This window comes from Gallinula chloropus (assembly GCF_964237585.1).
Source record: "Gallinula chloropus genome assembly, chromosome: 3".
Lineage (NCBI taxonomy): Eukaryota > Metazoa > Chordata > Aves > Gruiformes > Rallidae > Gallinula > Gallinula chloropus.
Window position 1 is genome coordinate 66,295,122 of NC_140087.1, and position 12,223 is coordinate 66,307,344.

At 50.8% G+C, this 12,223-nt stretch overlaps 1 protein-coding gene across 2 annotated transcripts in view; it reads right to left on the reverse strand.

Moving 5' to 3' along the window:
- Positions 1-8,524: 8,524 nt before the first annotated feature.
- SLC8A1 (solute carrier family 8 member A1) overlaps positions 8,525-12,223 on the reverse strand; it is a gene marked incomplete at both ends in the record, with an annotated part of 134,766 nt that continues 131,067 nt past the window's right edge. For both annotated transcript variants that reach the window (XM_084262064.1, XM_084262063.1), the window contains 2 exons: positions 8,525-8,901; positions 11,431-11,706. In XM_084262064.1, coding sequence (XP_084118190.1) covers positions 8,525-8,901; positions 11,431-11,706 — 653 coding nt within the window. The remainder of the gene's footprint in view (positions 8,902-11,430; positions 11,707-12,223) is intronic.

A 12,223-nucleotide genomic window follows, 5' to 3' on the forward strand; every position in this document is an offset into this window, starting at 1 on the left:
GGCCTCTCTGTCCAAATGCTGTCATGGACATGCATGGGCTTCTCTGCCTATGGGCTGCTGAGCTGCCAGAGTCACTGCCTGCTGTGGCAGTGATAGGGGGAGCAGCATGGAGAGTCCCATGGGCAACCTGCCGCCTTTGGGAGGTGTGAGCTTTGCTGGCAAAAGCTTTTCTCCCTGGCAGCCTGACTGCTTCTTGCTGAGAATATCTCCTGGCTTGTTTCCTGGGGTTGGGGGGGTGTCCTCTGTGTCCTTCTTGCTTGATAGAAGGTGACATTTGCACCTAGTGAAGAACAGAGAGCTCTTCAGATATCCTAGGGGCAGTGGGAGGTACAAAGATGCCCATCACTGCTGCTTGGCCATCAGGAAGTCATGGCTTTGATTTTACAGCCTTCTACCATGTCTCTTTGGCACAGAGACCAAAGGATCACAGAGGCATGTGTTCCACCAAGTTTGACATTTTGTGGCTTTTACCAGCATGCATGTGTTTCTTCCAGCAGGAGCTAGGAAGCTTAGGAGAGTTTGTTAACTTCACCCACCATCCACAAAGAAAACTGCCTCCTTGGATTGCCGAACAATACCCTCAACAGGCAGTCTTGAAAGATGGGTTATTTGCAGAGCTTTGCCGCCTGATGCTTAATGCATTACGGAAGAAAGAAGCTGGACAAGTGCTGTCAGAAGCTGGGTTGTCATCAGGGAAAAAAATAAGTAACGTTTTCTTCCTTGCTAACACAGCGACTACAAGGTAGAAGGTGTTTCTGCAGTGTTTTGCTCTCTAGAGCTGCTAGAAGTGGTGTATGGCTCCTGATTAAGAGCGGGAGAAGGAGGTCTCCTGCATGGCTCGCTGCGTGAGCATGTTTTCTCAAGAGCTGGGGAGATGAAGGAAGCAAAGTGGAGCAAACAAAGGAAGGCACAACAGGCGTCGGTTCATTTGTGTCTGTATGGTGGGGAGGGAGTTCAGCTGCGGGGCAGCTAATCACAGCTCTTATTGCAAGGCAAGACTAGAGCAACGGCACAGGAGTATAACTGAAAGGAGGGGGAAGGGGGCCATCTCAGCATTATACCAAGTGAGGAGAAATCCAGCAGTTCATCTGCTTACACCCCTTGGAGTCACAAAGCCATTCATTTGCAGAAGCTTTCATTAATGCTCACAGATAAGCCTGGTAGCAACCCAGGACACATTTGCAGCACCAGGATCCAATCTATCCTGTGTCATGTGGCAATTTCACAGTCACTCAGCAACTCCCCACATTTTTAACTATCTCTGCAAAGGAGTTAATATGCCAGAAACCTGTTTCTGTGAGCGAGGAGCCTGCCAGGGGCTGTGGGCTAGGGCGGAGGGGCATGCAGCCCTGGTGATGACTGTGCCATGGACTGCCTTGACACCTTCTCTCAAGAAGACAGAGCAAGGATGTCTTCAACACAGGTCTCGCCCTGCTGTGATCGGTAAGGGACACAGAGTTAGAAATAAAGAAGAAGAAATAAATTCAACTTCGATGGAGAGGTCAGGGGGTGCAGGGAGAGAGCTGGGTGGAAGTCTGCCCTGTCCTGCAAAGGTTTAGGAACTCTAGGTGGGGATAAGCATCTCAAGCCACTGCAACTTGCTTTGTTTAAACTCTGTTTTAAGTGAGGGCAGGAAAGTTTTGTAGGCAGGTAGGTTAGTTATAGAGCACCAAGAACAGGCTCCGTTTTGCAAGAAAGGAGTTGTGGTGGACCTTGACCCCTCAGTTAAAGCAAGTGGTTTGCCCTGGAAACGTAGAGGCAGGGTTGGGGTGGAGTTGGACAGTCTGTGGTGAAAATTCAGCAGAAATGTTTAATCTTCCAAAACTTTATGAGTGAAGGACAGTAGCACAATCAAAACAATGCCTGTGGGAAGAGGCTGTAATGGTGCCTGGGTGATGAGGAAGGCCTCAGCATGCTGACAGATGCCTCTTCTGCACGAAAACTTGCACTTTTTGCAGGGTTTCTAGTTGAAGACATCTTTTTGAGTGGTTAATCTCTGAGTGCCCTGAGATACAGACAATAAGCATTGTTATTTGGTCCAGTGAGACAGGAGACTCTTCCCACATGGGAAATCCCCATGGCGGGGTAGGAGGGACAGAGAAGACTCCTCTGCAGGAAGCCTGAAGGATGAGGGCATCTGAAGAGGCTCCACAGGGTGGGGTCAACACAAAGCAAACCCCAAGCTGTATTGACACCATGCATGGACAGCCATTGTGGGGCCTTGAGATTGCTCAAGAGGGATGCTGGAGGACCCTAACATCAGTTACTATGTGCTCCTGGAGCATCACTTCCTGCCACTACTTTGAGCTGCACACTGCTAGGTTTGGGTGGGGGGTGGGCTGGGAGGGAGGAAGAGCTGTCACAGTGTGGTACAACAGAGCAAAGACTATGCTGAATCAAATGGATAGAGATACTGCCTGGGGCTGGTGCCCACAGACGGGCAAAAAAGCCGGAGGCTGTGAGATCGCTGTGCATCTGTACCCGTGGCAGCTGGGCAGGGGACATGCTGTGGCAGTGCCTAAAACAGGGCTTCCAGGTTTGGGCAGGACCCCATGGCACCTCTCCCTTCCCTCTGTCCTCTGATGCTGGACATCTCACCAGTGGCACTGGGCTCCCTGCTTTGGGAATTGCTTGCACCCCAGTGTCTTCACTGTGGTCAAAAAAAGGGTAGATGAGGTACTTAGGGATATGGTTTAGCATAGGATGGGAATGGTTGGACTTGATGATCTTCAAAGGTGTCTTCCAACCTTGTTATTCTGTGATTCTGTGATTCTGTCTTCTTTCACACTTCTAAGGAGGGGAGCCCCAAACTGGCATTTACCTTGGGAGGATGGGAAGGAGCCAAGAGAGGGTGTGGGGCCTGCAGGGAGAGTGATGAGCCACTCTGGGGGCACTGGGTGCTCAGGGATGGGGCTGGCTATTCTCGGGATGCTCTGGAGGCACTGCAAGACTTTGACGAGACCCCTTGGATGCTCTCAGGAACGTGCCATAGAGAGCAGATCCTGCTAGTAACAGCAATGTCTTGGTTGTCTTTGCTGATAACCGCTCCTGCTTGGCCAGACAGGCCCCCCTTCTTCACAGCGTCCCTTCCCTCTGTGTGGGGGGCATTGCCGGCTGCCGAGAGGCTCTCAGCACCTCCAGTTCCAAAAGGAGGAAGGCTCAAGTCCTTAAAAGGTGAGGAATCTCTCTGTATTTATTGTCCCTTCGTCCTTTTTGCAAGAATACAGATGCCTCTGGATGCTTTCCCGTGCAAGCCAATCTTTTTTACAAGATAAACAGGGTTTTTTTTCCTGCAGCTGTGTGTGCGTGTGTGGTCAGTCTTCACTGTCTCAGAGAGGCCAGAGAGGCTTCCAGTGCTCTGCAAATATGCTTCCCGGGTGCCAAAGCCTATAGAAAACTAATGCAGGGGGTTTCTCCTGGCATAACATGCTCTGGCATTGGGTTTTCTTGCTTTTTTCTCTCTCTGTCAATTTTTGGCTATGCCCAGCTCTGCCCCTTAAGGAATGCAGCTCAGCCTCCTCCTTAGGTACGTATATGGCCCCCAATACTGTTGCACTTGGTTCTTAGCCAAGCATTTAAAAATAGCTGTAACAATAACACATGGGCTTTGCTTCTCCCCTCCTGTAGCAGAAATAGCGCGGTGAGTTTACAGTCTGCATCCAGGCTCGTGACCAGAAAGGGGTCAAAGCCTCCCTTTTTCCCTTTTGTTCTTTAAAGAAGCAATGGAAGAGTGGAGAAAGATGCACAAATCACTCTTGCAATCTCCCCTCACCCCAGAGTGACCACAGTTCTGAGTGACACATGGGTGGGCACACTGTTCAGAGATGAGGGATTCGCGTCTCTGGAGCGAGTGGTTCTCATGTTGCCCTGGTGCAGGTGCAGGCAGGGGGAAGCAGCTTGGGTAGGCTCAGCCCTGAAATTCTGCAGGTTTGTGGCTTCATGAGCATCAAGGACTGCAGAGTCCCTGACTCCTTTGCACCTTTTCCATGTCTTCAGGTTGTGGCTGGGATTTGCCTCCTGTCCCACGGGCCACTGAAGAGCTGGGGGGTATGGCTTTGCTAAGATGCTCAGGGCTGTCACTGCTCCGTGTGCTCATTCCCTTTGTCCCCAAGCAATTTGCAGTGGCCTGTTTGGACATCTGTCTCTGGATGTCCTTTGCACCGTGCTGCATCTTCTTCCATGGAAAAGCTTGCCTTTGGCTCAAGAGGTGATGAGAGGGTGTGAGAATTTCTGTGGTGGGCCGGTGGATGGAGGCAAAGGGTTTCAAGTGCCGTTTCTGGTAACCTCCTTGAGCCCGAGGCTTTATGAGAAAGCCTTGATACCCTTCCTTTGCAAGGGAGGCTGGGAGCAGAGGTTGGCTGGCACCAGGAGGAGAGCGAAGAGCACTAGCACTAGACTGATGTCCTGGGAAATCACTGTCCCCATGTCGGGGACTGTGCTCCCTCTGGGTGCACGTGTGTCTCGTAGAGGAAGACAGTTTGCTTTTGCCTTCGGAGGGTTTGGTTTAGGGAACAAGCATTACACCCTCACGAACATGGGTGGGTGCTCAGGGCTCAGTGGAGTGGTCTTTTCCCTCCTCGGCAGGGCAAGGTGCCAGGTAGAAGACTTGCTTACTCATCTGTGGCTTCTCCATGAGCAACATGGCAAATGCACATCACATTCACATCAGCTAGTTAAAGATGACAAAAAGCATGTGGCTAGCAGAGAATAATTGCATAAACAAGGCTGATGTTTACAGTGTGATTTAGGCCTTGTCCTGATCAAGCAATGCACCATCATTCCCTTTGGAAAGCTCTGTGAACAGAACAGTTATTTACTGCCTGTTAATCGTAGCCACTACACAAGTCCCATTCGACTTGTTAATGACTTCAGCAACTGCAATTCATTCAGAAGCAGTAAACGATGACAGTAAAATACCAACATCACCTTTTGGGGGGGTGTAATTACTGGGTCAGGATAGCTGCTTCACTTTTGTAATTCAGTGCTTCGGAAAAGCACATGGATGTGGCCATCTGTGTTCGCCTGGGCCTTGTTGAGCCTTGCAGCTTGACCTGCGCTGATCCTAGAAGGTGCTAAGCACCTGCAGGGAGAGCCAGGCCAGCGGCACAGCTGGCAAAATGCAGTGTAGGGTGTGGGGAAGGGCCAGGTTTGTGTGAGAGCAGAGGTCATATTAAATCCTCTGGATGCGCTACCTACCTGCCCTGCCATGCGTGCCCCTGCATCAGAGACGTGGTCACCTCTGCAGGTGTGGTCACGCTGCAAAAAAATTAACTGCTTCCTACGCCCTCTCCTTTTGCTTGGCAGCACGTTTGTTTGCAGCCTGTAGCTCGAGAGCCAGACACTGCTGCTGGCGCCAGTCTGACCAGCTGTGCAGACCCAGCGTGACCCTATTCAGCAGAAGGGCAGGAATGTGGCAGGAGCGTGGCAGGACCTGAGGCGTGTGCGTCCCAGGCACGTGTGCCGCGCCAGGAGGAACAGGGACGGACGGACACAGCACTTGCCTGGGACCCATCCCTGGAGCTGGTGTTTGAGTTCAGCTGTCAGAGCTGGACCTTGGAAGCATTGTGGGGCGGGTTTATTTGGGGACAGCTCAACAGATGCTGGATGAAACACAGAGAGGAGCGATATCCCTGGGCATGTAGAGACTTCTCTTCCTCAGTGCTAGCTGAGCTCTGTCAAGCTGTGTGGGTCAGAAATGGCCCATGGCACCTGGACTGGGGCATGGACAGGCAGCTGCCCAGAGCAGCCTGAGCTCCTGGTTTGCTCAGTGACCTTATGGGGTGTCTCAGATCTGCTTTTGCACCCACAGACCCTGCCCTGGTAATGCATCTCTCGCATTCACATTTATCGTGAGCTAGTGGCTTAACCCTGTGCCAGTCACTGTGAGCTGGAATAACAGCAGATGCAGTTCCATATAACTAGAGGACACAAGCAGAAAGAGGTGCTAAATACTTTGGGGAGGGGTGAGGGGAGGACAGGTATATGTTCTCCCCAAGCCTGGGGCAAGCCAGCACTGTTGGGGGACCCATCACAGGAGCAGCTCCTGGCCCTAGAAGGGCTGCACTGCAGCTTTGTCCCTGGGTGGATTCCCACATCCCCCTGAGAGCTGGGCGGGCTGCAAGCCCTGGTTGTACCACAGCACACCGAACCCGAGGCACAATGGAGAATGGAGCGGGAGGACAGCGGTGAGGTGGGGCAAGAGCAGGCGTGCAGAGGCACCCTTGCCCCCCCATCAGCAGCAGAAACACAGCGAAGGCAAAACAATGGGTAAAGAAGAGATGGGTATGATGTAAGGGGAGAAAATGGGAGACGAGGGAAGGGTTTTCCATAGACAATATGCAGGAGCACTACCGGATCCATCAGGAATCATTACAAACTTTATTTGTCTGTGCATTGTGTACCATTGATAAGGATCATCACAATTAGTGGGCTCACTGCCTATAGTGGTGGGCAATACACACAAAGAAAAATCAACGAAGCCAAACAGATGAAATCATTGTACATAAAGGTAATCATAAACCTGAACAACCTGCGCCTGTGTTCCACTCTTCCCCAAAACATGAGAAACAAAAAGAAAACCCTCAGAAACCACCAAAAGTGAAAAAAAAAGAAAAAAGAAAAGCTTGAGAAGAAAAAAACCCCACACCCTACAATTCATACTTCTAGAGAAAATCTTTCAACAGGTTAATTAAAATTTCCACGGATTGTTCAACATGAGTACAAGTACCTCCAACCAACTGGTTAATGTACAAGTGTCAGAGGTGGTCCTCAGCTGGGTGGGAAGAGCTCACCACTGGATGTGGAGGCTGGGTGTTTGCCTGGCTGGGACATCAGAAAGCCCAACGAAGGGCCAAGAGACATCTCTCAACACCAGAGCACGTCACCCCCATGCTGTGCCCAGGGAAGCTCTGCATCCACTCCTTCCAGGCTCGTCTCACTACTCCAGCCTGCACCAGGGGGTGATGCTAAGCCACATCTCACTGTCTGATCCTTCCCACAGATTTTAGGTTTGTACAGTGCAAAAGGTGGCCTTTTTCCTTGGGGGATGCTGCCCAGTTATGCTCAGCAGCATGTGAGATCTTGTTACTGCCCTTCAACCCTTACACTCCATTATTCTGCCTCCAAATGGTGGTGGGAAAAGACCAGCTTTGGGAACTGATCCTGATGGCTTAGTGCTCAGAAACAGGAGCTGTCACTAGACCTCTGGGAACACAGGAAATAGCAGGGGACCAAGGGGTTTTCGGGCAGCCATGGGCTATAAAAGCAGAGGCAGGTGAGGGAGCCAGCCATGCTGTTTTCCCTTGGGCTTGGATGCTGCTCACCTGCCTTGGGCTTCCTGGGACCTCGTGTAAATCCTCCCATGGATGGTGGAGACCTGCACACTGGCTTCAGCATATCCTGGACTGGCTGCTGTGGGGGCACCCCAGACACATGGCGGGGGGAGAAGGAGCCTGCAGTCTCTGGGGAGTGGCTTTTCCTCCCTGAAAACCTACATCTGCATGGCTGTTATTGCTTCTCGTGGACCCACGCGTGGAGCAATGAATTTGGGACAGCTTTCCCTCCTGCCCCCACTAAGAGGAAACAAACAAAAACCTATGTCAAAACTCAACTAACTAAAATAAATAAAAAACAGTGAAAAGAAAACACTTGTATTTGCAATGCTCAACCCACATGGCTGGAAGGACTATCACTATATGACACTATATACAAATAGGGTTCATTTCATTCATGCAGCTGTTACAAGTACCACGACAGCATGCCTCAGAAGGCAGATGAGGCAGGAGAGAAACCCCCCGCTGCTCTGCACAGCCTCAGCTTAGGACACCAGACACGAGGCTGCGGCTGCGCATCCCCGAAGCATGGAGGGAGAAAGGCGAGGGGCATGGGGGGTGGGGGAGGCAGGAAATGCTAGTTGTACACATGCCAAAACAAACAAAAAATAACCCCAACCCCAAATCAGTGACGAAAATGGTTTGTGTTCTATCCTTAGAGAGCTCCTAATTTCCCCTTGTTTTCAGTCCGGTCTCTTGTTTCTCTCCAACAGGGCCAGAGGGGACGTTCCTGAGTGGCGAAGGCAGATGGATGGTGGTCGGAGATCAGGACCCTCGCTCTCCTTCCCTCGCCCACTGCTTTGTTTCTCAACAGCTACTCTGGCCTTCCCCATACTGACGTGCCCCAGTTGCCTTCACATCCATCCTCCCAGGGAAGCTGGTGGGCGGGAGAGAGCGATGGGAAAGCGCTCAGTGGCTATCAGCCGGTCTTGTCGGTAGACTTGCAGAGAGGGCCCTGTCACCGGGCTCCTGGCTGGGGTGGCTGCCTGGGGAGGGGTTCTGCTGGCTTTGGGGTCCTGCCTAGTTTAAAGGATGCTCCAAAGCTGCTTTCTGTCAGCAGGTGTGTGAACATGGCAAATCTCTTTTATTCTTTCTCTGTTCATTATACACAGCATTATATCTATATCTATACCTATATATCACTCTATATAGATACATATAGATATATATATTTATTATCTCTGATTGTCCCTTTAGAAGCCCTTTATGTGGCAGTAGGCTTCCAGAGATGAGAAGAATATGTACAAGAGCCAGAGGAGGATAAAGAGTGAGGATGTGAGCAGCTTGGAAGTCCGCGGCCCGCCCAGCTCACCTCCAATCTCGGGTCTCCGCCGGTAGAGCAGCACGCCCACACTGATAAAAGCAAAAATGGTGAAGAGGGTGACAGAGAACGCCAGGGTGCCAGGAGAGACTTGGAAGGCTTGTCCGTGCGCTGCATGGTAGATGGCCGCGATAGACCAAGCCACCCCAATGCCCAGGAAAACGTTCACAGCGTTGCTCCCAGTGACATTCCCGATGGAGGCATCCGCATACTGGTCTTGTGTTGCTGCTACTTTGCTGGCAAAGGTGTCTGCAAAGGAAAGGTAAAGAGAAACCCTCAGGAATCAGCTGGGTAAGGAGGGACAGCAGCAGGAAGCTTGGGGACAAATGCCAATGGCATCACTTGGGAAATGAGTGGGTGAGGCGACAGGGCACAGCCCCGTCTACAGGCACTCCAAAGGAAGGACAAATCTGGCCAGAGCCACAGTCAGGGTCCAGAAATGCCTAGGAGGGCAATTTCAATGTTCAGAAGTATGGGTCTTCCCCCAGTATGGCCCCAGATGTCACACAGCACTTCAAACAAGAGGCAACAGCAGCACTACAGTGTGTTGGCCCCTTCACCCATATGCACCAAAATGCTGACTTGCAAAAGAACTCAAAACATTGGAAAAGCTCTGTGGGAGCCACCATTGTGTCAATCTTTCAGGTTTGCTCAAGGTTTCTATTTGTGTTTCCTTGTTTGCTTTGATGATGTCTCTCTGCAGCCTTTTACCTCACTAAAGACCAGTGTCTTGTGCAGACCCTGACCCTTTGGTACAGAAGTGCTCATCTTTCACCCTGAGGGACAAAAAACATGCAGGTGGGTGTACGTTTACCCAAGTGCTCCTGGTGGCAGAAAAGCTGTGATAAAACTCATTTGGCTTTTACATGGCAAATCATGGGTTGAGTAGATCAGCATGACGCTGCTCCGCACCACAGGGAAGTGCTGATTTCACATCCAAACCCAGTCTGGCTCTGCAAGGGTTGGGGTGTGTGTGTGTGCAGGAGTGGGGATTAGCATCTGGGTTTTGTCCAGATGAGTACTCTCAGCTATCGATGAGAAGCTGAATCCTTAATGTATCTGCACTTCCAGATCGCCTCAGGTACAGGCAGCAGAGTGAAGCTCAGAAAAAGAAAACAGTGAGATCAGATTTCATGGGTTTTAATTCCACAGTTTCCTTTATGCTCCTTCCTAGCAGAGCTCCAAGGTGAGACAAAGTGCAGCCTGGCAGACCCAGTTTTGTGTAACAGGAGGGGCTGAGCACCTAAAAGCACAGCAAGGGGCGCCATTTGCAGCAGAGAAATCAAAAGGCTGCTTTATTCTTTTTTAAAAAAGCTGCCATGGAAATGTATCTGAGTGCTTAGGGAAGGAAAAGGCCCCTTGTTCTCAGCCTCAGTCATGGTGCAGAAATGGGGCTGTGGGACGGGTGCATGCTGCCAGCGCCAGCCAGCGTGTGGAAACATACACTTCTGCAAGCTTGAGCGATGCTTTGAATGCAGGGAAAGCCCCTGTCAATCTTGATTTCACTGCATGATCCTTTGATGTCTGTCTGCCCCCTGAAAAGCATCCCGCACCTCCCCAGGGTGGAGGAGCTCAACTAGCACCCAAGTTAACATGACACGACCTGGAAGCATCGGCTAGTTCAAACAGGCGTAGCCCAATGTAACCTAAAAAGATCTCAAATGCCACCTTTTGTTGACAAAAGCAGGAGGGAGGATTTTTCCTTGTCAGAGGTGTGAGACAGCCCTATAAACCTCACACCTAAAAGTGCCAAAGGTATATATAAAATAACCACTCCTTTTTCTGTTCCTTGTCCAATTCTGTTCTTCCTCTTGGTTCTGCTTCTTCTTTTTTGGGCTCTGAGAGCATCAGGATAATTTCAGTATCTTTGAGCATCCAACTGCTGATTGCTGGGAGTCTGAGGATGTCGAGGGAAAGTGTGACCGACATGGGGGATGGATGGGTTAGGTTAGAGCCCATGGGGGATGGTGAGTGAAAGGCACAAGCCATGCCACACAACCTGACACGGGACTCCCCAGAGCCACCATCCCACTGGGACCACCCTCTCCAGTGCTCTGGTTCATCCCTAAGAGGAGAGCTTTGCTGAGTCATCACAAAGAGACTAGGAGGACATCGTGGTATATAGGTATAGAAAGTCATGGGTTTTTTCTCTCCCTGGTTAGTCCTCTTTCTCTGCTGTCTTCTGACGCTGGGTGACTACGTGATCAGAAATTCATCTCCAAACATTTGTGGGGTTTGAGCTTTCCAGGAGCTTCACAAGTTACATAGTGAGCAGCTCCCACAGCTCAGCAGCCTCACCTTGATCCATCTGAAACAAAGCTGAACCTGGTCTCACAGAAAGGTGTCTAACTGGGCAACTGGTCCAACTCACCAACTGAGTATAAACTAGCACCTAACTCACCTGGGAGACAAAGTTAAAGGAGCAGATGTTCAGGAAGAAAACACAGGACTGCCAGTGCAGGCAGCACTTTAACCAAAGACCAGTTTCTGATACTGGATGCCATGGAGGCTGTCCACAGAAATAGATACTTCACAGTCTTTTCAAGGGGAAGGTCCTTGAAATAATTTCCAGGGGACTGAATCCACATCCTGATTTGGTCTTCCTGGCTCATCTGAGACTGAAAAACAACTTCTACATGCACCCCAAATCTGTCCCCAGGGGCTCCACAGAGCATAGCTGAGGATCTCACTCAGGAAGAGCCCAGCTTTTCCAGCCCAAACCCAAGCTCAGGCTGATCTGAGATGGACCTTAACAAGAAACCCTGCTGTCATCCTTACCTGGCACTGATGTCCCCAGTGCAACAAACACAACTGCAGTGACTGAGTCCTTCAGGCCAATTGTGCAGCCGAAGTGGGATGCCAGGTCACCAATGAAAGCTGTCAGGAGGCCAATCATAAGGATAGAGACAACAAAGCAAGCCCAGCCATTCCAGTAGTCTGTTGGGGGCACAAAGGCAAAAAGGACCTTCCAGAAGACGGTCAGAAAGTGCATAACATAGTCGAAGCAGGAGGGCAGCTTCTCCTCCCCACATTCATCGTCATCATCATCTTCCCCTGGAAAAAAACACCAGTAGCTGATTAGACTCACCCATCCTGGGGGAGGTTGGGAAAAGCTCCTGTGCATACTGCAGGCCCCAAGATATGGGCCCTAAAAGGCCTTGACTTCCAAATATCTTATTTTCTGAGCAATCATCACAGGGGCTTGACAGCCTTTCCTGGTCCCCTCCCACTGCACAGAGGCATCAGTCTTAAAAAACCAACCTGCACTTCAGAAAACACAGAGCCTCACACCAGTACCTCTGTCTGGGTTTAACCACCTGATAGCTTCTGGGAGTCACCCCCTGCATGAGAAGCCTTTTCCCAGGAGATGTGGGAAATGACCAGCCTCAAACTGGTTGGAGCTGACCAGGGTGGGCAAACCCACAAGGAGGAACCCATAGGAACTCCCCTAAGGAAGCCCTTATGAGCTGCTTTTCACAAATGCTTGAAATTGCTTCCAGCTGTCTTTCCAAACAGCTGGTTTTGGTGGCTGCTGAGCTCTGGTGCTTCACCTTTTTGGCAAACAGGCGTG